Source organism: Doryrhamphus excisus, chromosome 1 (genome assembly GCF_030265055.1).
Source record: "Doryrhamphus excisus isolate RoL2022-K1 chromosome 1, RoL_Dexc_1.0, whole genome shotgun sequence".
Taxonomy (NCBI): Eukaryota; Metazoa; Chordata; class Actinopteri; order Syngnathiformes; family Syngnathidae; genus Doryrhamphus; species Doryrhamphus excisus.
Window position 1 is genome coordinate 39200649 of NC_080466.1, and position 25869 is coordinate 39226517.

The 25869-nt window shown below is 42.6% G+C and overlaps 2 protein-coding genes across 2 annotated transcripts; both read left to right on the top strand.

The window, feature by feature from the left end:
• The first annotated feature begins 407 nt into the window (after positions 1-407).
• On the top strand, positions 408-14718 carry LOC131140057 (transketolase-like). Its single transcript, XM_058090137.1, has 14 exons — positions 408-716; positions 2777-2894; positions 3088-3201; positions 5261-5358; positions 6788-6979; positions 8029-8147; positions 8216-8412; positions 8488-8652; positions 10364-10520; positions 10838-10968; positions 11037-11120; positions 11195-11288; positions 13136-13258; positions 13678-14718. Exons 1-14 carry the CDS (start codon positions 610-612, stop codon positions 13863-13865), a joined length of 1887 nt encoding a protein of 628 aa, XP_057946120.1. The 5' UTR covers positions 408-609; the 3' UTR covers positions 13866-14718.
• A 409-nt stretch (positions 14719-15127) lies between these two features.
• LOC131139132 (protein bicaudal D homolog 2-like) lies at positions 15128-25829 on the top strand. The gene is made up of 8 exons (XM_058088432.1): positions 15128-15708; positions 18225-18437; positions 18923-19075; positions 19396-19854; positions 21601-22581; positions 22733-22884; positions 23634-23865; positions 24806-25829. Exons 1-8 carry the CDS (start codon positions 15475-15477, stop codon positions 24806-24808), a joined length of 2427 nt encoding a protein of 808 aa, XP_057944415.1. The 5' UTR covers positions 15128-15474; the 3' UTR covers positions 24809-25829.
• The last annotated feature ends 40 nt before the right edge of the window (positions 25830-25869 follow it).

Sequence of the window (25869 nt, forward strand, 5' to 3'; positions counted from 1 at the left end):
CCCCAGGGCCACACTTTGGCTCGCATGAGGGTAGATGGATATTTTCTAAATGAAGAAATGTGTATATATCAGTCATAAAGCCTCACAGTCCCTTTCACGCTTTTACAAAGAATCATTGTTGTGTTTATTTGGTGGAAATGTCAGTAAAAGCGTGTTTATCGGCGTGTGTTGAATGCACCATTGTGTTGGGACTGAGTAAGAAAGAAGAATGTAGATAGCGTGGTGTTTGAATGATGCCTTTTGACAGAAAAGCCAAAGTCAATTAGGATCTAAATGTTCATCCTCCCCCCCCCTCCCCGCTCACACACGCACTGCCGTGACACACCTCTGTCATCCTCTTCCTCCACAGCCAATGAGATGAACGCGATGCAGTTTTAGCAGTGACGTCAGCCACTCGGCCCTCCCCCACGCCTAATGATGCGTGCGTGTTTGCACTAGTGTGTGTGTGCACGTCTATGCGTCTGCATACCTTGATAGCATCAATCTACGCTCTCCTTTACCGTCTTTCGGTCTGCCCCGGAAACCTCCTTCTCACGTTCCTGCAGGTTCTACCACCCCCGCCGCTCTCACGCTTATTTCCGAACACGGGATTGCTGACATTTTGCCTTCATGGAGGATTACCACAAACCCGACCAGCAGACAGTGCAGGCTTTGAGGAACATCGCCAACCGCCTCAGGATCAACTCCATCAAGGCCACGACTGCAGCGGGCACCGGGTGAGTGGCTGCTCATATATAAAGTCATAAACAGTATTATATATATGTACAACATCATGCATTATGCCCAAATATTTCTCCACGAGCAGCAGTCTCAAATCCATGGATGTGTCTGCATGTTCAATTCCGCACATCTGTGCAAGCCAAGGCCTCGGAGAAGAACATTTCTTCCTTTGTTCTCCTCCTCTGATGCCCTTGCACTATCCGAAATGCTCCTTTGTTGCTATCTTCACTCATTCCCATCAAACTCACACATACTGCAGGACGCCCATTTCACATCTTCTATGATGCTCTTCCACACGGTTAGGGTCATCGGAACAATCTCGTTCAGATGAAAGGAAATGGAACTCGGGCGCTAACTGAATTTCCCTTGGAGGGATTATGGTCAAATACAACCAAGTTAGATGTAGATGGTTTCAAATAATGAAGCTGTAGTATTAATTCGGGGTGAGTTCATAACAACAATGAAAACAAAATGACTTGTCATAGATGTTTTACTTTTTGTACTTTTCTGCAAAGTAATGTTCAAATCCTGTGTATCGTTTTGACTCATAACACCCCTAATATCAACATTTCATGCATTACCGCTGATATTTTTCATATCAACTATTTCCACTGTAATTCATTGGTGTGTATGTATTAATCTATGGAAATACTATTCTACAAATATAACTAAGAAAAGAGCCTAAATCAAAGAATAAAATGTACCAATAATAAACATAACAATAATAAACTGTACCAAAAGTACATTGATAAAAGTGCAAATAAAGCACACATGTATTTCCAAAGGAGGACAAAGGGGAACGCCACACAAAGAAAAGGGTGCAATAAGGCTGAGTTACTCTACCTTAAATAACGACGTCTACTCACCAGCTGTCCTCTAACGCCGTGTCAGATGTGCCATAAAAAGTCATCAAATATGGTTTTTGTCAGAATGGTGGAGGCTACATGAATTATGCATCGTATTGGAGTACATCGTCAAGCCGCCATAAGGCCTGATGGGGGTCTTTGTTTTACTTCGTTTGTACTGTTTTCAACATACTGGACCCCCGGGGGTGGGCGGGCGCACTCAGTACATATACATGCCCTAAAGTGGTCACACTCCCAAAATAGTTGTGATTACTAGCACTCTTTGGCTGCGTATTTGGCCAAGATTTCGATACTGAAATGTCGATCTCAGTGATGTCAATAGGCCTATTTATTTTTGGGGGGCTTCAGCCTTCAGACCCCCTAAAATGTTCTTAAGTCCCCCTAAATAATTTGATATTTTGTATATATTTTTTTATTTTTATATTTTTTATTGATTTATTTATTTTATTTATTTATTTTGTATAAACATATAAATATATATAAATAAATAAATATATAAATATAAATAAATAAATATATATAAATATATATAAATTCATACAATAAGAAAGCCAATAAGCAGGCTAATACTAGCCTACTACTACATATAAATATATAAATATAAATAAATATAAATAAATATAAATAAATATAAATAAATATAAATAAATATAAATAAATATAAATAAATATAAATCAATTCATACAATAAGAAAGCCAATAAGCAGGCTAATACTAGCCTATTACTACTACTAGTAGTAGTAGTTGTAAAAATCAGAAGAATAATAATGATGATAGTAATAATAATAGGCTAATTAATAATATAATAATGATTATTATATAATTGATCACTGTCCACTGGACAGAATGGTTGCAGAGCTTCAGCAGCGGTTTTGCAGTATAGATTGTGTGTACTTGTGTACATTTAATGGTGGCCTAAAACAATTGAGTATCTCTACTAAATCTGTTCAAAAGTGGGAAATTATATCCTGGTTCTTGTTCCTTATTTGTTTTTTGGATTTTTTGGATTTTTTTGAATGTCTACTACATTCATTCATATCCTGTGCATCTCCAGGTGGCAAAGCCCCCCCTGTCCTCAGAACATAGTGATGCCCCTGGTCGATCTTCTAGCTCTAAAATCGACTCTCAAATGAAAATACAAACACTGTGGACACTTCAGTCAAACGCAGCCCTCTCCTTTCTCCCCACAGACACCCCACATCATGCTGCAGTGTGGCCGAAATCATGTCTGTGCTTTTCTTCCACACCATGAAGTACCGCCCTGACGACCCCCGCAACTTCCACAGTGATCGCTTCCTCATGTCCAAGGTAGAACATACATACATATATTCTGCATGAGTTATAAAAGAAAATATGTAGTAGTGATAGATTTACCTGCAACATTACGAAAGAGTAGGGTTGAATCAGCTCTGCTTCTTCCTACTCCTTTTCGGCTATGTTGACTTGTGGGCGTGTCTTCAGTGCTTAAGCATGTTGAAAAGGAATCCATTCTCTGTGCTAGGCTCACGCTGCACCGGCCTTGTACGCCATGTGGGTAGAGACGGGCTTCCTGAAGGAGAGCGAGATGCTGACTTTGTGCCAGGTTGACTCTTCGCTGGAGGGCCACCTCGTTCCCGTAAGACTCATCATACACTCACCGAGGCTGGATTGATAGTCGTAATAGGATTCTGTGCTACAAGGGGACCTATTATGCTCATTTCGGGCCCCTTTGTATTGAGTCGTGCACTCCTGTAGAGCAGCTACATACCATAACCCACACAGAAAGTTTTCTAGATTTTCCAGAATCTGCACCTATTCCAGCTGCATTTCCTTGAATTCCCAAAAAGTTCCCAAAAAAGTTGTAATTTTTTTGACAGAGCAGGCAGGAGGGCAGACCTACAGCTTGTACCCGGGCATGTCCATATAAGGAAGTCAAAGACCGGCTCACTCTGACATCACAGTGAGCAGGTGTTTGAAAAAACTCACTGAAAGCTGCCATCCCAAACTTATTTCAGGGCTCACTTCCAAATTCGAAAACCTCCTTATCTGAAACTTTGGCACGGTTTAACAGGAGAATACAACATTCTAGCTACATTTATAGGTCAGAAAAGTGGAAAAAGCATCATAGGTCCCCGAGGAAAAGTACACTTTTACTGTTTTTTTCATCCACAATCCTTATGTGCAACATGAAACGTATTTCTTTCCCTTTTCTGTGCTTTCTAAGTAAAGAAAATGAGTTAGTATGAGCTAGCTAACAATGCACATCATTGGGAGGTACCTATTTTGACTACAAAGCCCTCAAAGAAAACCTCTAATAACATTGTATGGTTTTATATCCATTCAATTGGTAAACAATGCAATGATGATAATGTGTAATTGATGATTTAAAACATGACTGATTTTACATAGTAGCCCATATAGCTAACACTACCTCCGCAGCATAGAAACATCCATTAAAATTATTAAGTTTGATTAATGTTCAATGAATGTGAGTGTGAATGGTTGTTTGTCTATATGTGCCCTGTGATTGGCTGGCGACCAGTCCAGGGTGTACCCCGCCTCTCGCCCGAAGACAGCTGGGATAGGCTCCAGCACCCCCCGCGACCCTCGTGAGGAAAAGCGGTAGAAAATGAATGAATGAATGAATGATTAATGTTCATGTTAAAGGTTAAATAACTGTTAATAGTTATCCTCCCTATCCGTGTGGAAGTGGTAAGTTTTTGGCGATTTTAGTTTAAAGGAAATAACTTGAAAGCTACCGTTTAGGTTGCTAGCTCGCTAGTTTGCGAGTTAGCATGTGTCTCAAGACCCTGCAGTTGCGCAATATGTTGTAAATAAAAATAGTATAAATGTGACTATAGTCGTGTTTTGTCATGTCCACAGGGCTCTAATAATGCTTTGTTCATTTTAATCTGAAAAAAAATAATTTGTCTACCCACCAACTATATGTGGTTTCTTAAGTTTTTATTATTTGCCATTTTATTATTATTATTATATTTATTTATTTATTTCTGATTGATTGATTTTCATTATTCTTGATTTGTTTATTTTTCATCTTATTTTGTGTAGAAAAATAAAAAGTAAGATATTTGAGAACGGTGGAATGTTTTATCAGAGCTTTTCTTGTAGAAAATTGGAACCAAAGCGAAGTTTTTTTAATTTTTTTGTTTTTAATGCGTTTTTTTGTTTTTTTTTTTGGGAAAACCTGATGCGGCCCAGTCTCACCCAGACCCGAGCTCCAGTGGCCCCCAAGTAACCAAGTGGCTGTAGCTTGGTTACCTTGGTTAACACTGTTGGTGTTTTTTTAGGTTTTTTTTTGAGGGCCTTAGCACCAAAATACGTACCGTAAAACGGGTACGGTATTGAAAAATGTTTTAAATGTAATTCTGCCTTTTCCTGTTAAACAGGAAGCTGCTTTGTGTTGTTTTTTTCAAAGAAGCATTTATTCTTGAACAAATCGTTCAAAAAAACATATTCCCGAAAATTGTTCCTTATTACCCTACCGTCCCTTATAACCCCGTTTTACGGTACCTCCCATGACGTAAAATGCTATCTCATACTAACTCCTTTTCTTTCGCTACAATGCACAGAAATTGGAATGAAATTTGTGTTCATGTTCTTGTTCATCTTCACTGATTATGCTGTATCCCCCCATTGCTTTAACATCATATGCGACTTGTTTTTTTTTTTTGCAGAAGCAGCAATTTGCGGACGTGACCACTGGCTATTTGGGACAGGGGCTGGGTGTGGCCTGTGGCATGGCGTACACGGCCAAATACTTTGACAAAGCCAGGTAAGCCCTCCACAGCCGTCGGCGTCTGTAAAAGCAGCTCCTTCAAAGGCTGCTGCACGTTGTGTGATGTGCGCTGCTGCTACACGCTCGGCTCTCCCGATTCTTCTGCTCTAATAATCACAGAGCCGGCACTCCTAGCTCACTTCTTTTTCACAGCACATTTCCCCCATGAAAACAATCACTGTGCCTTCAACCATCAAGATGATGGAACATCACATGATTACTGCTCGGCAAAATAATTCAATCTAAATGAAATAATTAAAGTAGTAAATAAATTAGAATGAAATACAAATACAAATAAATATGGGGTAAATTGTATTTACGTATATTCACAGTTTTCCAATTCAGGGGTGACTAATGGTGACTATAGGGGTGTTATTTCATGTCTATAGGGCTCTAGTAGTGGTAATGGTTTTATTTCATTTGAACATGCATCAGATTACAATTGAGTGCATCCCATAATTAGTTCACAGTCCAAAAGGAGTAGGAAAAAGCAAAGCTTATTAAATCCTACCCCTCCATTTGGTACTTTTACAATCAGTAACTGTTAATTTGTTCACTTCCTGCTTTCCTAATATAGTTTAATTTTCTTTAATTTAATTTAATTTAATTTAATTTAATTTAATTTAATTTAATTTAATTTTATTTTATTTTATTTTATTTTATTTTATTTTATTTTATTTTATTTTATTTTATTTTATTTTATTTTATTTTATTTTATTTTATTTTATTTTATTTTATTTTATTTTATTTTATTGTATTTAATTGTATTTAATTGTATTTAATTGTATTTTATTTTATTTTATTTTATTTTATTTTATTTTATTTTATTTTATTTTATTTTATTTTATTTTATTTTATTTTATTTTATTTTATTTTATTTTATTTTATTTTATTTTTGTCACATACCGAAGTACGAGGTGATATGACCATACAATGACATAATCAGTACCATAGTAAGTGTCAATATAGTGATATATATAGCACATCATGACTGGTTCAAGACTTTTCACCCTTAGTAGTGTTGAAAAATGTATTTCAAAAATCATAAACAGGTTTTCCATGCTCTAACTCGCAAAATATTCCATTCAATACACAAAGTTCCTCTTACATGATACTAACTGTTTTCCTGTTTCTTGAAGTTTTGTTGGTTGATTGTGTTTTTAAATCAAAACAAGCCAAGCGGCCACAAGTTGCCTTTAGGTCGCTCTTAGGGCGTCCCTGCGAGTTTCTGTTTGACAGACATGTTTGAGATCCAACAGCCGCACCTTCAGAAGCCTCAGGAAGCTTTTAACATGCCACCTTACCCAGACAATAATACAGGAATCAATCCGAGTGGAAAAGTGTCAGATAGCATTTTCATGCTTCCTGCACACCAGTGTGCATGTACGTGCACTAATAGATGTTGCCGCTCTGCCCCGCGCTGCAGCTACCGCGTTTACTGCCTGCTGGGGGATGGAGAGATGTCCGAGGGCTCCGTGTGGGAAGCCATGTCCTTTGCTTCTTACTACCAGCTGGACAACCTGGTGGCCATCATGGACATCAACCGCCTGAGTCAAAGTGACAACGCACCTCTGCAGCATCACGCCGAGAAGCACCAGAGACGCTGTGAAGCTTTTGGGTAACAAACTGTGCAATGTGGATGTAGCAGTCTCTAGTTCCTTAAGAGAGAGTTTATTTACAAACCAATTTAGCCATTTTAATGTAAAATAGGTGCGGCACGGTGGTCGAGTGGTTACCGCGCAGACCTCACAGCTAGAAGACCATGGTTCAATTCCACCCTCGGCCATCTCTGTGTGGAGTTTGCATGTTCTCCCCGTGTATGCGTGGGTTTTCTCCGGGTACTCCGGTTTCCTCCCACATTCCAATAAGACATGCTAGGTTAATTAGCAACTCCAAATTGTCCATAGGTATGAATGTGAGTGTGAATGGTTGTTTGTCTATATGTGCCCTGTGATTGGCTGGCGACCAGTCCAGGGTGTACCCCGCCTCTCGCCTAAAGACAGCTGGGATAGGCTCCAGCATACTTATCTTCTAAGCAAGGCAATGCATGCTTTAACTAGTGGTGCTCAATGCGGAATTGATATACAGTATTAACTAGTATTACAATAAAGTATTTTTGCAGCCGCAATTTTTGCTCAATGGGGAAATGTGTGAGTTTATCTTAAAAATTTATGATCATAAATGCTTCATAAAGGGTGGGGTTCATAGCTTTACTCTGCTGATATTGAATTGTTTGGGAATTTGGCTAAGGAGAAAGTCCAGGGGGTCTGGAATGGTCCCTTGAGGAACCCCAGCACTGACAGGAAATACCCTCATTTGGAGTACAAGTATATGGATGTGTATGGTACTTTCATTCATTTATTTTCTACCGCTTTTCCTCACGAGGGTGCTGGAGCCTATCCCAGTTGTCTTCGGGCGAGAGGCAGCCAATCACAGGGCTCATATAGACAAACAACCATTCACACTCACATTCATACCTATGGACAATTTGGAGTCGCTAATTAACCTTGGAATGTGGGAGGAAATCTCCACACAGAGATGGCCGAGGGTGGAATTGAACCCTGGTCTCCTAGTTGTGAGGTCTGTGTGCTAACCACTTGACCGCCATGCAGCCGTGTATGTACTTTATTTACTGTATATAGATGCAAGTGTATGCTGTGTCTACAGCTGGCACGCCATCATTGTGGACGGCCACAGTGTGGAGGAGCTGTGCAAGGCTCTGAGCCAACCGCGCCATCAGCCCACCGCCATCATCACCAAAACCACCAAGGGCAAAGGCATTCCAGGTAAGCATCGGTAAGTCAAATCACTTCACGTCTACCTCATCTAAACACCTTGTTGTTTGTGGCTTCAGCTGCAGAAGATAAGATGGGCTGGCATTCCAAAACGCTGCCCAAAGACATGGCCGAGATGGTCATGAAGGAGTTGCAGAGTCGAATTATGAGCACCAGCAAGCACCCCTACCCCCCTTGCCCTGTGGAAGACTCGCCCCCAGTCAGCCTGAGGAACATCCGCATGGCCAGCGCTCCCTCTTATAAACATGGAGAAAAGGTTGTCCAGCTATCAACCACCATAAATCCACATTAGCATCTGCAGTGATCTGGTACTGATATCTTGCCTTCATAGATCGCCACGCGTAAAGCCTACGGGATGGCCATCGCCAAGTTAGGCCGCTACAACGAGCGCGTGGTGGCTCTGGATGGGGACACCAACAACCTCACCTATGCTGAGATCTTCAAGAACGAGCACCCTAATCGCTTTGTGGAATGCTACATTGCCCAGCAGAACATGGTAAGGTGATTCTGCACTATACCCTTCAGCCCCATTTGTTCATTCACCCTGGACGGGTGGCCAGCCAATCACAGGGCACATATAGACAAACAACCATTCACACTCACATTCGTACCTATGGACAATTTGGAGTTTTTGGAATGTGGGAAGAAACCGGAGTACCCGGAGAAAACCCATGCATGCACGGGGAGAACAGAGATAGCCGAGGGTGGAATTGAACTCAGGTCTCCTAGCTGTGAGGCCTGTGTGTTAACCACTTGTCCGCCTCGCAGCCTATACTATATTATATTCATTCATTCATTTTCTACTGCTATGTTTTTCATCATTCACTTGTTCATGGTGACGACTCTGTGCAATGACTTGGACAGCTGGTAGTAGTTCACATACGTAAAGATGGATGGTGGCCACTATTGGCATGCCTTGTCATCATAATGCCATATTAGCAGATCTTTTGGGGACTGGAAATCAGCCACTTACTGATTTTCATGTGCGCTGTTGCGTCTCCAATGGCAGACAGCTCCAATCTAGGTCAGGCGTGCATGTGTGTGTGTGTCTGTGTGTGTGTATGTGTGTGTGTGTGTGTGTGTGTGATGCTGAGCAGTCACGGCAAGTGAAATATTAATAGGAGAGGATGGCCTGACCATCTGGATGATGAACAGTCAAACGTTGAAGGGCGGATGTGAAGTAGAAGTGAGATATAGAATCGTTAAAGCCACCAATGATGTTTTATGCTCGTATCCGATGATTAAAAAATGACTTTTAATGTCTTTAATGACTTTTAATTGCTTTATTGCATGACATTGAATTATAGATTTGGTGTTGATATTTCTATATATTATATTCATTCATTCATTCACAAGGGTCGCAGGGGTGTTGGAGCCTATCCCAGCCAATCACAGGGCACATATAGACAAACAACCATTCACACTCACATTCATACCTATGGACAATTTGGAGTCGCTTATTAACCTAGCATGTTTTGGAATGTGGGAGGAAACTGGAGAACATGCAAACTCCACACAGGGATGGCCGAAAGTGGAATTGAACTCAGGTCTCCTAGTTGCGAGGCCTGTGTGCTAACCACTCGACCGCCATGCAGCCTATATATTATATTCATTCATTCATTCATTTTCTACCGCTTATCCTCACGAGAGTCGCAGGGGGTGCTGGAGCCTATCCCAGCTGTCTTCGGGTGAGAGGCGGGTTACACCCTGGACTGGTGGCCAGCCAATCACAGGGCACATATAGACAAACAACCATTCACATTCACATTCATACCTATGGAGTCGCCAATTAGCCTAGCATGTTTTTGGAATGTGGGAAGAAACCGGAGTACCCGGCGAAAACCCACATGCAAACTCCACACAGAGATGGCCGAGGGTGGAATTGAACCCTAGTCTCCTAGCTGTGAGATCTGTGCACTAACCACTCAACCACCGTGCAGCCCTGTTGTTAAATTTGATTATTATATTCTATAAGATGTATTTCTTTTTCTATTTCTTTGGAATTTGTTCAAGCATGCATCCCTACTGTGTGAATTACACCACACGGTGGCGCTGTTCTGAAACTTTGCAACAGCCCTTTAAGGCACTGACAAGTTCGCTTGACAAACATGGACAACACCAAGAAAAATGTGCTATGTGCATGTCAGGCGGAAATAATAATGATGTACGCTGCTACCTGCTGACAACGCCTCATCTCCTTTCCCCAGGTCAGTGTTGCCATGGGATGCGGCAGCCGTGACAGGAACGTCGTGTTTGCCAGCACCCTGGCATCCTTTTTCACGCGGGCCTACGACCAGCTCCGTGTGGCAGCCAAGTTAGACAGCAACATCAACCTGTGTGGCTCCCACTGCGGCCTGTCCACCGGTTAGTGGCATCAGTCCCACTAGCATCTCACCTGCCTTCACACTTGTGGTGGAGCTAGTTCTTCTAGTTCACCTTCTCCCTCTAATCCTGTCTTTTCCTCACTAGTCCTCCTCACTTCCTCCCCCCTTTTTTCCTTCCTCTCCACCCTGGAAGCCGTCTGCAGGGCACCAAATGTCCCTCTGTTAGCACAGGTACACCACGTGCATGCGTCCAGATGTCCAATATGTCTCCCGCATGCCTGGACTAAAGGGATTTTGTGTTGTTTTGACACAATTTTCCGTGAAAATGGACATGAAGCTTGAACGTTTGTCTTCCAGGAGAAGAAGGCCCCTCCTTGATGGGGTTGGAGGACATGGCTATGTTCAGGGCGCTTCCTATGACCACTATCTTTTATCCCAGTGATGGGGTGTCCACAGAGAAGGCTGTGGAACTCGCTGCATCCACAAAGGTTTGGAAATGATCTTCTTTTTCTGCAAAGGCCTCCTCCCTATTCATGGTGTTCTTCTCTGCCTGAAGGGTGTTTGCTACATCCGGACCAGCCGTCAAGACAGCGCCATCATCTATAACAGCAATGAAGACTTCCATGTTGGACAGGCTAAGGTGGGACTTGACTTAGTACGGCTGGACGTCTCTCCTGGGTGAGAGTGAAATGCACCCTCGTCTTTCCCTGCCAGGTGGTGTACCAGAGCAAAGAGGACCAGGTGACTGTGGTGGCTGCTGGCGTGGCTCTCCATGAGGCTCTGGCTGCAGCCGAACACCTCAAGAAAGGTGAAGATAGATAGATGGATGGATGGATGGATGGATGGATGGATGGATGGATGGATGGATGGATGGATGGATGGATGGATGGATGGATAGATACTGGATGGATACTAGATGGATACTGGATGGATACTAGATGGATACTAGATGGATACTGGATGGATACTAGATGAATACTAGATGGATACTAGATAATACTAGATGGATACTAGATAATACTAGATGGATACTAGATAATACTAGATGGATACTAGATAATACTAGATGGATACTAGATAATAATAGATGGATACTAGATAATAATAGATAGAGACTAGATAATACTAGATGGATACTAGATAATACTAGATGGATACTAGATAATACTAGATGGATACTAGATAATACTAGATGGATACTAGATAATACTAGATGGATACTAGATAGATACTAGATGGATACTAGATAATACTAGATGGATACTAGATAATACTAGATGGATACTAGATAATACTAGATGGATACTAGATAATACTAGATGGATACTAGATAATACTAGATGGATACTAGATAGATACTAGATGGATACTAGATAATACTAGATGGATACTAGATAATACTAGATGGATACTAGATAGATACTAGATGGATACTAGATAGATACTAGATGGATACTAGATAATACTAGATAATACTAGATAGATAGATAGATAGATACTAGATCAGGGGTGCTCACACTTTTTCAGCATGCGAGCTACTTTTAAAATGACCGAGTCAAAATGATCTACCCACTACAAAAATGCAAAACATCTATTTATTTTCAAATGTATTGAGGATTATTTGTACGTACAATGTATGTTGATGTACCTTACATAACCAAATGAGCCAATATTGCAAAACACACATAATTAACAGTTAACATTTTTTGTAATTACCTCCACATTACTCCACATTTCCCTTCTTTGGTACTGCGATGGTAGAATGGCATATGAGGCAAACGCACTTCGAAAAAGACATTGTGAAAAAAAAGTCCACCTCCCATTCCGTATGGAAGTGATATGTTTTTGCCTTTTTACTTGGTCCAGCTACTTCACTCATTTTAGTGACCATAAACTTTAGCGAGGGCTTAAAATCTAACGCAATTCGCCGACTAGCTTAGCACTTTGCATCGTTGTTTACGCATGAGCGGTGACCTAAAGGTCAAAATTCAGGTGTCATCTGATTGGTTGTCCTGTATGTCAATCAAGTAACGGGGATGGATGATAGGCTGACATCGTAAGTTCTGCTGCACTTAGAGACGTTGTTTGATTTGATTGGTCGCCCGAAGGGCAACATTCAGTTGTCATCTGAATGGCTGCCCTGTATATCAATCAAGTGACGGCATTGATGCTGGGATGATATTTTTTTAATGTCACGCCGCGATCGACCAGCGATCGACCAGTACCACCTCCGCGATCGACCGGTAGATCGCGATCGACTTAATGAGCACCCCTGTACTAGATAGATAGATACTACATAGATAGATAGATAGATAGATATAGATAGATATATAGATAGATAGACTTCCTTTATTGTCATTGCACAATAACACAGCAGTGAAATGTTGTTGCCTGGCTTCCGTATAATAATAAATAATAATAAATAATAATAATAATAATAATATGGAGTTGCATCCAATTGCAAATAGTTGCATCCAATTGACATCATTTGGACTTGGACCTCCCAGGCCTTTTGGAGACTATGACAAGAAGATATGAGCAGAATATCCATCCATATTCAAAATATTATCTTGGTTTGACCCCAAAGCTAACTTCTGCTCACGTGACGTCAGTGAGTAATATTTCTGTACTGTACTTCTTTCATCCTTGTTGCAGAGAGGATATCCATGCGTGTCATTGATCCATTCACCATCAAACCCCTGGATGCCAAGACCATCATTGAGCACGCACGCGCCACCAGGGGAAGAATCCTCACCGTGGAGGATCACTACTATGAAGGTACCTTGCTAGCTTCTTGCATATTGCATGTGTATCGCATGCCGCTGGGGCATGGCACCAGAATCATCTCGTGTGTCGCGCTGGCATGTTGTCATTGGCTTTGAGAATGGGACGCCATGCGGTGGCCTTCTCTGATTGGCTGCCCGTACTGCACCCTCGTTGCAGACGAGCTACGGAACGCCAGACAGGCAGCGGGCTGTCACATTTCCTTAGCTGAGCATGTAGCCACGGGGTACTTTATGACCTAGATAGCACAGGCAGCCGTGCCCTCTACCAAGCCACTACCAAATACCCACACCCAGGCGGCCATGATGGATGATGACACATACTGTATAATACACTACGCTACATCTGATAAAGCTACGGTAATGTTGGCCATACGTATGGTATGACCGTGATATATTTGTCCCCCCCTGCAGGTGGTCTGGGTGAGGCGGTGTGCTCGGCAGTGATCAACGAGTCCGGCTTCAGTCTGCATCGTCTGGCCGTCTCCCACGTCCCGCATGGCGGCAAACCACAAGAGCTGCTCAAGCTCTACGGTATCGATCGCGATGCCATCGCACAGGCCGTACGCAAGATGCTCAGTACCTCCACCAACGCCAAGTAAAACACACCCCTTTTTCCTCTTAAGTCTCTTAACCGGGGGGTGTCCAAACCATGGCCACGTACAGACAAATTAGGGATGCAGGATAATTACTGGACCAATAATGATCAGGCTGATGAATCCTATAACACTAAAAATAGCTCTGATAACTCATCATTTAAAAAAAAAACACTCCAATGAGGCGAGGTTACCAATAAAAATGGAGCCGCACTTTGGACACCCCCTGTCTTAAAGAGTCACATGACATTTAATTCTCTTTCTTCCTTCATCTTTCCTCAAGTCTTGTGATTTTGAGCTGTACACTTCAAGGTAGAATTCCACTTTTGCTCTTGTTTCATGCATCCATCTCACACACACACACACACACACACACACACACACGTCTTTTTACATGTTCTACAGTTGTGATGCTTTCTTGTGTTTTGTTTCGGGGGGGGTGGATACTTTTCAGGTAACCTCATTAAGGTGGCAGTGTTTTATATATACAGTACTGTATGGTTCCATATGTCGTAGCCGTGATTGGGTGGGGTTAGCATTCAAGTAGTTGTCATGACGACAGTGTCAGAACGACAGAAAGGTGAATTCTTGTTTGTAGAAGTTAGTGGAGGGGGGGAAAAAAGCAAAGAAAAGAAATGTAGACTGGTTGTATCGCAATCTTTTAGCGCATTCCAACGTAGCAGCGTGTGTTCTGTCATTGCTTTGTCATCAGCCCAAAACGTTACGTGCACACCTGAAGGCACCAGCACGTGGCTTTTTCATATGTACAGTACAGTACCTCAGGTCACATCATCCTAAGAAGTGTTACTTGAAGCTTTGTAACTGCTGTTCTTCATGTAATAAAGCCCTCTGCATTTCATCCTCTGTCTTTATTTTACATCTTTTTTATTGATATTCAAAAGCTCTGATTTTTTTGTGCCAATAATAAAAAATACATATATAATATATATATAATATTTTTTTATTTTTTTTATTCATTGAATAAATAAATAGTGAAATAAATGCTTTTTAGATTAAATTACTTATTTACAATTGAGTTATTTCATAAACAATTACATTTGTTTATACATGGATTTTTACGTATTTCAAATTGGCACCAAAAATGTTCCAAAGTGTAGTTGCCATTTTATTTTCAGGCAGTAGATGGCAGCACCACATTGAGCTCCTTGCCTCTGTCGGCACGAGTCCATCAAAGGCTCGCAATGCATTGTGGCTTTTGTAGTCGATTTGCCAATTGAAGCCTTTAGGCAAGTAACGGACGTAAAACTACATTTCCCTTTCCGCTGACGCTCATTTGAATGCAGTGCAGGAGCATTTTTTCCCCTCTCCACTCGATTATCTCAACTCAAGTTTCGCGTGTCAGCTTCAAGAATAGAACAACCCAGGAAAAAGTCATCGAGAATGGAAGTCGTCTGGTCCAGCCGGAGCCTCGGAGATGTGTAAACATGGCGACTAAGCACAGTCAAGCCGTCAGTGTCCCGACAATGCGCTTCAAAAGCGGGCGGCAGTGATTCCAAGTCCTGCTGCTCGCCCTTTTCCTTCACTGCTCCGGCGACTTTAAGCGAAGGGCTGGGTCCCTTTTACTGTCGGGAGTCTGCGGTTCGCCAATATTTCCATGGAGGACCAGGAATATCCCGAAGGGGTGCTGGTGACCGAGGCCGGCCCTCAGTGGCTCCGAGCCGAGGTGGAAAGACTTTCCCGGGAACTGCGGGAGACAACGCAGGAAAAGATCCAGGCGGCGGAATATGGACTGGCGGTGCTGGAGGAGAAACAGCAGCTCAAGCAGAGATTTGATGAGTTGGAGACGGAGTACGAGACCGTCCGACAGGAGCTGGATCAGCTGAAAGAGGTAGTGTAAGGTCACGGTTTAATCACTGAATATAACGTCATATAATATTCCACTGTGCCGGCGGGGGACACTGTCTTATCCCACAGACATGAATGTCTCATTTTGAAAAGCATCCACTTTGTGTGCTTATGTAAAAGCCAAGCTTTGTTTTGAATTATTCAGCTCTTACTCTATTATTAACTATATACGTAGCCAGCTTCAAAGAGCCGTGTATATACAAATGTTTTGTTGACATGACACTACCCGAGAAGTACTATCGTACAATCAGTTGAACAGTATGTTTATTATTGTGTGGTGTTCAAGTGCACTGTATCATAGTTTGTCTCTCACATACAGTTTAATGCTATTGCACAAGTCCAGTCGGAAACATACAGTATTAGCATATCATCATATTGTTGGGCTTTGTCAGGGATTTCGGCCATGCTAACTATCTTTTGTATTGAATATTATTATATTATATATAGTGATAAGGTCTAATATGATCAGCTATTGCCATTGGAACGCTTCCTCCTCATGGAAGATCACCTGACTGTGTTGTCTGTACTTGTTCCAGGTATGCTAGCTGTGTTGTGTGTAGGGATGCGGCTGCCAATCTTAGTGCTACACCATTTTAGTACACAATCTTCAAACTAAAGGTATTAGTGTTTTCAAATGTGTAAAATAATAATAATAATAATAATAATAACATCTACTACTGTATTACAAACATAACAACATTAGTCATCCCCAGTTTTTACATGTTTGTTTTGAGCGGTGACTTGTGCCACCTTGTTGGACAGTCCTTGAAGGCACCATGTGACTCCTGTGCAATTGTGTGTGTGTTTAGTAGGCCTATGTGGCAAACCTGAATAATCATCATTCATTCATTCATTTTCTACCGCTTTTCCTCACGAGGGTCGTGAGGGTGCTGGAGCCTATCCCAGCTGTCTTTGGGCGAGAGGCGGGGTACACCCTGGACTGGTGGCCAGCCAATCACAGGGCACATATAGACAAACAACCATTCACACTCACATTCATACCTATGGACAATTTGGAGTGGCCAATTAACCTAGCATGTTTTTGGAATGTGGGAGGAAACCGGAGTACCCGGAGAAAAAACACGCATGCACAAACTCCTCACAGAGATGGCCGAGGGTGGAATTGAACCCTGGTCTCCTAGCTGTGAGGTCGGCACGCTAACCGCTCGACCGCCGTACCGCCCTGAATAATCATCATCATAATGATAATGCAAAGAAATGCATTTGTTGAACTCCCACTTCCTGCGTGATGACAAACAACTCCCACGGTCACGGTCACTTACTTCCCCTTGCAGGGGACGTGCTAGGTAGTCTGTGTTTCAACCACTTCCAGAGGCGGCTAACAGGGGGGGGTGGTTGCATAATTGTGCTTTCCACACTTTGGACATGATTTGGTATGTGTCATGACGTTGACCCACTTCCCCATTGAGCGCCACGACTGAGCGCAGCCTGCTGTGAAGGTCACTTAGGTTTTTATTGACACGCCTGTATGTGTGACGTTATGTATAAAGGACACGGACACTGGCATGGGAGGAGCAGCCACACAGCCAAAATGTACTTAAATAAAAATCACAGTCAACATTTCTGATTGGTTATTGTCTGAATATAAATGGTGTGAGGTCAGCTCATTTGCATATTCACTTCCCTGATTGACTTTTAGCAACATTGCATGTGGAATACACCACTTAACTTTAATAATGTGTGTTCTGTGCACAATGTGGTGCCATTTCTAGGATTTAGTTCCTTGTCTCTGTCACTATTATTACACTTCAGCAATGGGATGTAAACAGAGACTAACAGGAATGTAACCGTTACTATAGGGTTGTTATTTTATGTCCACGGGACTCTAGTCATGTTAAAAGGTGTACTTACAAAGTCAAACAGGTTTTCTATGCTCTAACTATACAAACATAGACTATTTATTGAAATTGAAATTGACTTATTGTTGTGAAGTCTGGAACCGATTAACCAGGAAGGACTGGACCACAGTTGAAGGTAGGGACCAGGAAGGACTGTACCACAGTCCAAGTTGGGGACCAGGAAGGACTGTACCACAGTCCAAGTTGAAGACCAGGAAGGACTACCACAGTCCAAGTTGGGGACCAGGAAGGACTGTACCACAGTCCAAGTTGGGGACCAGGAAGGACTGTACCACAGTCCAAGTTGGGGACCAGGAAACCGGGAAGGACTGTACCACAGTCCAAGTTGGGGACCGGGAAGGACTGCACCACAGTCCAAGTTGGGGACCGGGAAGGACTGCACCACAGTCCAAGTTGGGGATCGGGAAGGACTGCACCACAGTCCAAGTTGGGGACCGGGAAGGACTGCACCACAGTCCAAGTTGGGGACCGGGAAGGACTGGACCACAGTCCAAGTTGGGGGCCGGGAAGGACTGGACCACAGTCCAAGTTGGGGACCGGGGAAGGACTGCACCACAGTCCAAGTTGGGGACCGGGAAGGACTGTGTGTGACCGATTTGTCCATTCTGTGTGCACTCAGGCTCTGGGACAAGCCCACTCCACCCACAGGAAGGTGGCAGCCGACGGAGAGAGCAGGGAGGAGTCGCTGATCCTGGAGTCGGCCAGCAAGGAGGCTCAGTACCAGCAGAAGATCGTGGAGCTGCAGAATGAGCTTCGGCAGGCCAAAACCTCCATCGCTAGCACGCAGGCCGAGAATGAGCGCCTTTCACACGTGGCCCTGGAAATCAGAGAGGTGAAATTCCGAAGCCACGATGGGAACTTGTGCTGCATTTGTATTCCTAACTCTTATTTTTTTATTATTTATTATCTTATTTTTTCTTATTATGTCTAGTATATTGGTAATATCAGTGTAAAAGGGATTATAGGGGTGTTATTTCATGCCAAGAGAGCTCTAATAATATCAAAAAGTGACTTTCAATGTCTTGATGTCTACTTTTCTATTATTGTGTCTACTCTATTGGATAAAATGGGGTGTAAATGTGACTATAGGGGTGTTATTTCATGTCTAGAGGGCTCTATTAATGTTAAACAGTGCAGGCTGGTTCCTCAATTGGAATAGGTGGTGATAAAAAAGAAGCAGCATTGAAATCGGCAGTATTTCCTTAAAGGATTATTTTTTTAGTATTTCCTCACTCTGTTCATGCCCTTGTTCTATGCAACAAAGTACGTCTACCGTGATATGACTTGCCATGTTTGTCTCCTTCCTGTCCTGTGAAGAGCTGCGATGTGTTGGAGTTGCAGCGCAGTCAGCTGCGAGACGACATCAGGGAATACAAGGTGCGGGAGACGCGGCTGCTGCAGGACTACAGCGAGCTGGAGGAGGAGAACATCTCTCTGCAGAAACACGTGTCTGTGCTGAGACAGAACCAGGTGAGACCAAACACTTTGGTGGTCCAGCACGGCCCATTGCTAGTCGAAACCATTGATTTTCAATGAGTGGGGCATGTTTTGTTATGCCCCATACCTTTTATTTTGTCTTGTTCTGTCTATTATACTGGGTAATAGGAGTGTAAAAGTGACTATAGGGGTGTTACTTTGTTCCTAGAGGGCTCTAATCATATTAAAAGCCATGTTTAGAAGATTGTAAACAAGTTTTCTATGCTGTAACTACCCAAATATTCCATTTATAACAATTCAGTAACAATTAATCTGCAGTTTAAATGTTGTCGTTCTTCTTAATACCATCTTAGGTGGAGTTTGAAGGTCTCAAGCATGAGATCCGCCGTCTCGAGGAGGACTCGCAGTGCCAACACAGCCAGATGGAGGAGGCCATGAGGTTGAGGGAGATCGCCGAGCGTCAGCTGACCGAGGCCTTAGAGACCATCAAAACGGAGCGCGAGCAGAAGGCCACCCTGCGCAAGGAGCTCTCACACTACGTGACCATCGGGGGCTCCGTGTACAACGGCTCCTTCAATATCTCCTTCGATAACCTTAAACTCCACGACGATGCTTCCGTCCTCTCCGATCTGGACAACGACGACCTGATCCGCGGATTTGAAAACGGTTTAGCTAAGACCGGTGACGCCGACAAAGACTCGTCGGCGGAGCAGAGAGGAGATGGTTTCAAGCCTGCTCCCAGCCTGGTGGACGACCTGCTCAGCGAGCTCAACATCTCAGAGATTCAGAAACTTAAACAACAGCTTGCACAGGTAGAAGATCCCATATTCTATTCTTTTTTTCAAGTAAGTCTCAAAGCTCTCACTATGTAAAGCTAAACTTCCTTCATGCTGGAATTTATACAGTAAACCTCGGATATATCGGAAATTCGCTCACAACGGATAGATAAAAAAAACGATTTTTCTGTAATGCATTTCCAATAAAAATTCATTGCATATATCAGATTTTTTATAACAGATTTCGCCTATTTCGGACAAAATCTCCAGTCCCGTTCCAATGCATTTCCATTAAATTTCCCTGGCATATATCGGATGGCCGCATCGTTATGCTAATCTATGCTATTGTCTTTCTCCTGGCTCCAGATTTAGGACAAATATAAAAGTGAGTGACGTCAATAATACTAGCACAGCAGTGAATGAGATCTTAACCTCACTATTGGAAATAACGTAGGCCTGACGGGCGTAACAGGGCCTAGCTTAATTAACAATTTGTTATGCTCAGAGTCCAATAAAGTTAAATTCTCATTACCTTACGTCTCTTTTCATTGCCCAGTCCAGGTACATTGGAAACATAGTCAAGGTGCCTTTAAAATCCGATTTACGCATATACCGGATATAAATCCGACATATGCGTAAAACGGACATTTTCCGGTATACGCATATAACGGATTTCGCTTATATCGGACAAAACCAGTGGGAACAATTGAATCCGATATATCCGAGGTTTACTGTACACTTTCAGGGAAAAGTACACTTTTATAAACCATCCAGAGTTCTTCTGTGAGACATGAACATACGTCTTTGTCTTCTGTGTGTGTTGCAAAGATATGAAAACAGGTGAAAAGAGGCAGCTAATGAATGCACGTCACCAGTTTTATATCTTTAGAAGGCCCAGAAAAGAGAAAGACGTGTGTCTCACATAAGGATTGAAGCTAATGACACATTACTGTTAAAGCATCATCAAACAGGGCCTTTAAGTATGTGTGATAGTATAGACCAGGGGTGGGCAAACTACGGCCCGGGGGCCACATCCGGCCCGCCAAGTGTTTGAATACGGCCCGCCCAATCTTTCAAAAGTATTTAATTTAAACTCAACATACAACCTGGCATCATGGCCTGAGCCAACCTTTTGATGGTTGTATCAATTTCGTTGTTTGACATGGTCTGTTGTTTACAAAGTGCTCCTGAAAAAAGAGACACAAGCACATAATAATAAAAATTAAAATAATAATTATTATATTATTATGAGAACTATTATGATTATTATATTTATTATATTAATGCTAATTATTATATTAATTATATATAATAATATTGTTATATTTGCATATTTTACATAATAATATAATTATTATTTTAATTTTATTTTAATTATTATAATATTTTATTATTTTTAAAATATTTAAATATAAATATAAAATAATAAATAATAATAGCAGATTGCATGACAATTTTACAGATACAATAATGCCAGGTGGACTGTTACGTGTAAAATATATAGTCTGCCCCCCGGAAATTTTGTTATATCAATGCGAGTCAAAAAGTTTGCCCACCCCTGGTATAGACCCAAGTCCAATAGGAAATGAGAGCGATGCCCTGAAGGCGTCTGCGGACATGAGATGTCTTTGCAGTCTGACATATTTGGAGCACTTTAGCGAGGGATAATCAAGTCAAGATATATAAAAAAAAAAGCCTGAAAGACGTTATTAAAGATGTTCACATTTGTAGTGGAAAAAGTACATTTAGTCTATATTGATGTGATTATTCCTGTGTTTTTAGGTGGAGAGGGAGAAAGTGGCCCTCATCAACACCTTGCAGGAGAACCAGAAGCAGCTGGAACAGGCCTACGGCACCGTGTCCGAACAGAAGGAAACGGTCAACAGACTCACCGAGAACCTCAGCGCCATCAGGAAGCTCCAAGCCAGCAAGGAGCGCCAGTCAGCGCTGGACGGCGAGAAAGATCGAGACAGCCACGAAGACGGGGACTACTACGAGCTGGACATCAACGGGCCGGAGATCCTGCAGTGTAAATACACCGTGGCCGTGTCTGAAGCGGGCGAGCTGAGGCAGGAGCTGAAGACGCTGAGGGCGCAGTATGAGAATTGTCGAAGCCAGTACCAGGAGGAACGGGCGCGGCTGGAGAGCGACCTTCAGGAGGTGAGATCCAGATTGGCTTCCCTGGAGAAGATTAGCCAGACGGATAAAGCGGAGGTAGCGCGTCTGGAGAAGGAGCTCCGTCTGGTCAGCGCTGCTGCGGGAGAATCACTCGGCAGCCTCAACGTGGCCCAAGATGAGCTCATAGCTTTCAGCGAGGAGCTCGCCAATCTCTACAACCACGTCTGCATGTGCAACAACGAGACCCCCAACCGTGTCATGTTGGACTACTACAAAGAGGGCAAGGCCATGGTGAGGCGAGGACAAGAAGCCAAGGACCGCCACTCCTCCGTACTCCTCACTGACGGACTCCTCCCTGACACCGACCCCGGAAGATCAGACTCGGCCGCCCCGGAGCCGCGCCCGGAGCCCATGAACATCTACAATCTTGTAGCCATCATCCGAGACCAGATCCGCCATCTGCAGCAGGCGGTGGACCGTACCACCGAGCTGTCCCGCCAGAGGCTGGCCAGTCTGGAACTGAGCACGGTGGCGGATAAGGACAAGGAGGCTTGCATGGAGGAGATCCTCAAGTTGAAGTCTCTTCTCAGCACCAAGAGGGAGCAGATCGCTACGCTCAGAGCGGTGCTCAAAGCCAACAAGCAGGTAGACGCAGGGGTGCATGTTTTTCGACCCTCTTCTCCCCCTTTTGGTTGAGGAGTAGAAGTCCAGTACAGCGACCATGCAGTGCACTTCTACTCCTCCGCCGCCAGCTGCACATGCTGACTGATGCTGATTGATATGCTGACTTCCGCAGACAGCCGAGGTAGCCCTGGCCAACCTGAAGAGCAAATATGACAGCGAGAAGGCCATGGTGACCGAGACCATGATGAAACTCCGCAATGAACTCAAGGCTTTAAAAGAAGACGCTGCCACCTTCTCCTCCCTCAGGGCCATGTTTGCGTCAAGGTACTCAAATCTCTCATCATTGTTATTGTTTATATCAGGGGTGGGCAAACTACGGCCCGGGGGCCACATCCGGCCCGCCAAGTGTTTGAATACGGCCCGCCCAATCTTTCAAAAGTATTTAATTTAAACTCAACATACAACCTGGCATCATGGCCTGAGCCAACCTTTTGATGGTTGTATCAATTTCGTTGTTTGACATGGTCTGTTGTTTACAAAGTGCTCCTGAAAAAAGAGACACAAGCACATAATAATAATAAAAATTAAAATAATAATTATTATATTATTATTACAACTATTATGATTATTGTATTTATTATATTAATGCTAATTATTATATTAATTATATATAATAATATTGTTATATTTGCATATTTTACATAATAATAATATAATAATTATTATTTTAATTTTATTTTAATTATTATAATATTTTATTATTTTTAAAATATTTAAATATAAAATAATAAATAATAATAGCAGATTGCATGACAATTTTACAGACACAATAATACCAGGTGGACTGTTACGTGTAAAATATATAGTCTACCCCCCCCGCCCCCCCAAAAAAAGTTTGCCCACCCCTGGTTTATATTCTACTCACAACACTAAGCTCACATGATCATGAACAAACTTTGACAAGAGCGTGCAAAGCATTGTGGGAAGTGATGTAATAGTCATTCTCCCATGAGCCCAAAAGCCTGTGTCTGCCTTTGACCTCTGCCCTTTTGACATTTGCGTCCTCCTTGCAGGTGCGACGAGTACGTGACCCAACTGGACGACATGCAGCGGCAGCTGGCGGCGGCCGAGGATGAGAAGAAGACCTTGAACTCTCTGTTACGAATGGCCATCCAGCAGAAACTGGCCCTCACCCAGCGTCTGGAGGACCTGGAGTTTGACCACGAGCAGGCGCGCCGCAACACAGCCACGCTTGCCGGCGGGAAAGGCAAGACCAAGGGCAAAGGCGCCTCCTCCGGTCATCACGTAAGGCCAAACATCCTCCCCCTGTTTCCTGCTTCGTGATAGATGTACTGCTGGGTGGCGGATGGATGGGAGCATCTATAGCAGGGGTCTCAAACACGCGGCCCGTGGGCCAAATGTGACCCGCAGGACACTAGTTTGAGGCCCCCGCCTTGATATGAAAGTTTAATGTTAGTGTGGCCCGCGCAAGTTTGATATGGATGCTGTATGGTATCATGTACCCAGAAAAAATTATTACGTTTGATTAATGTTCATGTTAAAGGTTAAATAACTGTTAATAGTTATCCTCCCTATCCGTGTGGAAGTGGTAAGTTTTTGGCTATTTAAGTTTAAAGGAAATAACTTGAAGGCTACCGTTTAGGTCGCTAGCTCTCTAGTTTGCGAGTTAGCATGTGTCTCAAGACCCTGCAGTTGCGCAATATGTTGTAAATAAAGAGTATAAATGTGACTATAGTCGTGTTTTGTCATGTCTACAGGGCTCTAATAATGCCTTGTTGCTTTGTTAATTTTAATCTGAAAAAAATAATGTGTCTACCCACCAACTATATGTGGTTTCTTAAGTTTTTATTATTTGCCGTTTTATTATTGTTATTATTATATTTATTACTGATTGATTGATTTTCTTTATTCTTGATTCATTTATTTTTCATCTTATTTTGTGTAGAAAAATAAAAATTAAGATATTTGAGAACAGTGGAATGTTTTATCAGAGCTTTTATTGTAGAAAATCGGAACCAAAGCAAAGTTTATTCATTTTTCTGTTTTTAATAAATGCATTTTTTGTTTTTTTTTTGGAAAACCTGATGCGGCCCAGTCTCACCCAGACCCTAGCTCCAGTGGCCCCCAAGTAAATTGAGTTTGAGACCCCTGATCTATAGGATAAATGTTTTCTTATTGCTTGTCCTAAGTCATGAAACGGATTCCTCTCTCTTTTCTTCCACAGTGAATCCGTCAATCAAGTGTCCTTGAGGAGATTGGTCAGTGTGCAGTTTCCAGAGCAGCCACAAAGACAGCCTCCCCCCACCTCCCCACTCCACGCTCTTGGGCGTCTTCACGCTGTCCTCCACTTCTAAACCACGCAGACAGCAGATCCCACGATCCCAGCCAGGCCTTGTTCTAAAGTGCCAGCTGTTCCACGCAGCATCACGTGACCTTGCAGTCTTCCAGGAACGCACGCCACCACGGGGACTGACGCCATCGGTCACCCTACCTTTTTACTCTCCTTGGAGAACATCTCGCTCATGTGTGTGTGTGTGTGTGTGTACGTATGTGTGTTTCCCCCACTCAGCACTTTTTCTTTGACTTGTTGGCGCTTTCTTTCCAAGCTGGTTTGAATATTTTGTAGTTTTATAATATTTTTTTTTTACAGGAAATGCATGTCCATCTGTCAGGTGTATCGTCTAAGTCATTGACCTACTTTTTAAGTATTTATTTTATGCGAAAATGTCACTGTGTGTTTTTGTTTTCATTCCCGGTAAGCCTGAATTATGAGAAATGAGAGTCATTTCTGTTATGAAGCTATTAAAGCGAACTAGGAAGCTAATTTCCGATATAGTGTTGAATGAAAGACACGGGGCTTCTCCTCCGTAGTCATGGCAACGTGCTATGCTTGTCATCAGCAAAGAAGCACACTTGATGGAAGGATTTCTAAGTTAAAGTGTTAAAGTGACTTTTAACGTATTTCTTTTCAAACACTTCACCTACAGTGCCATTTTGTGTGATTATAAAAGTGCAATTTCCCAGAGTGAGAGCTTTGCTTGGTTATGCCAAGTGAAAAATATGTTACAATATCTTCCTCTGCCATCTTTGTTTAGGATAACTTTAACGTTATTGTTGGGATGAACGGAGCTGGATGGTCAACATTTGACAAAGATTTGTGATCATCCTGGCTGGAGACAAATGTGCTAACGTTTTTGACTGGTGAAGAAATAAAATCTTCTAACTCACACTGCCCTGTCCTTGAGTGTGTGGCCTTTATTCTTAATAAGAAATCAATTGTTTAATTTT

Coding starts and splice junctions, on each gene's coding strand:
- LOC131140057 (XM_058090137.1), top strand. CDS start 610: ATGGAGGATTACCACAAACCCGACCAGCAGACAGTGCAGGCTTTGAGG. Junction 8,653..10,363: donor ACATTGCCCAGCAGAACATG/GTAAGGTGATTC, acceptor TCCTTTCCCCAG/GTCAGTGTTGCCATGGGATG. Junction 13,259..13,677: donor GGAGGATCACTACTATGAAG/GTACCTTGCTAG, acceptor CCCCCCCTGCAG/GTGGTCTGGGTGAGGCGGTG.
- LOC131139132 (XM_058088432.1), top strand. CDS start 15,475: ATGGAGGACCAGGAATATCCCGAAGGGGTGCTGGTGACCGAGGCCGGC. Junction 19,076..19,395: donor CTGTGCTGAGACAGAACCAG/GTGAGACCAAAC, acceptor ATACCATCTTAG/GTGGAGTTTGAAGGTCTCAA. Junction 19,855..21,600: donor TTAAACAACAGCTTGCACAG/GTAGAAGATCCC, acceptor CTGTGTTTTTAG/GTGGAGAGGGAGAAAGTGGC.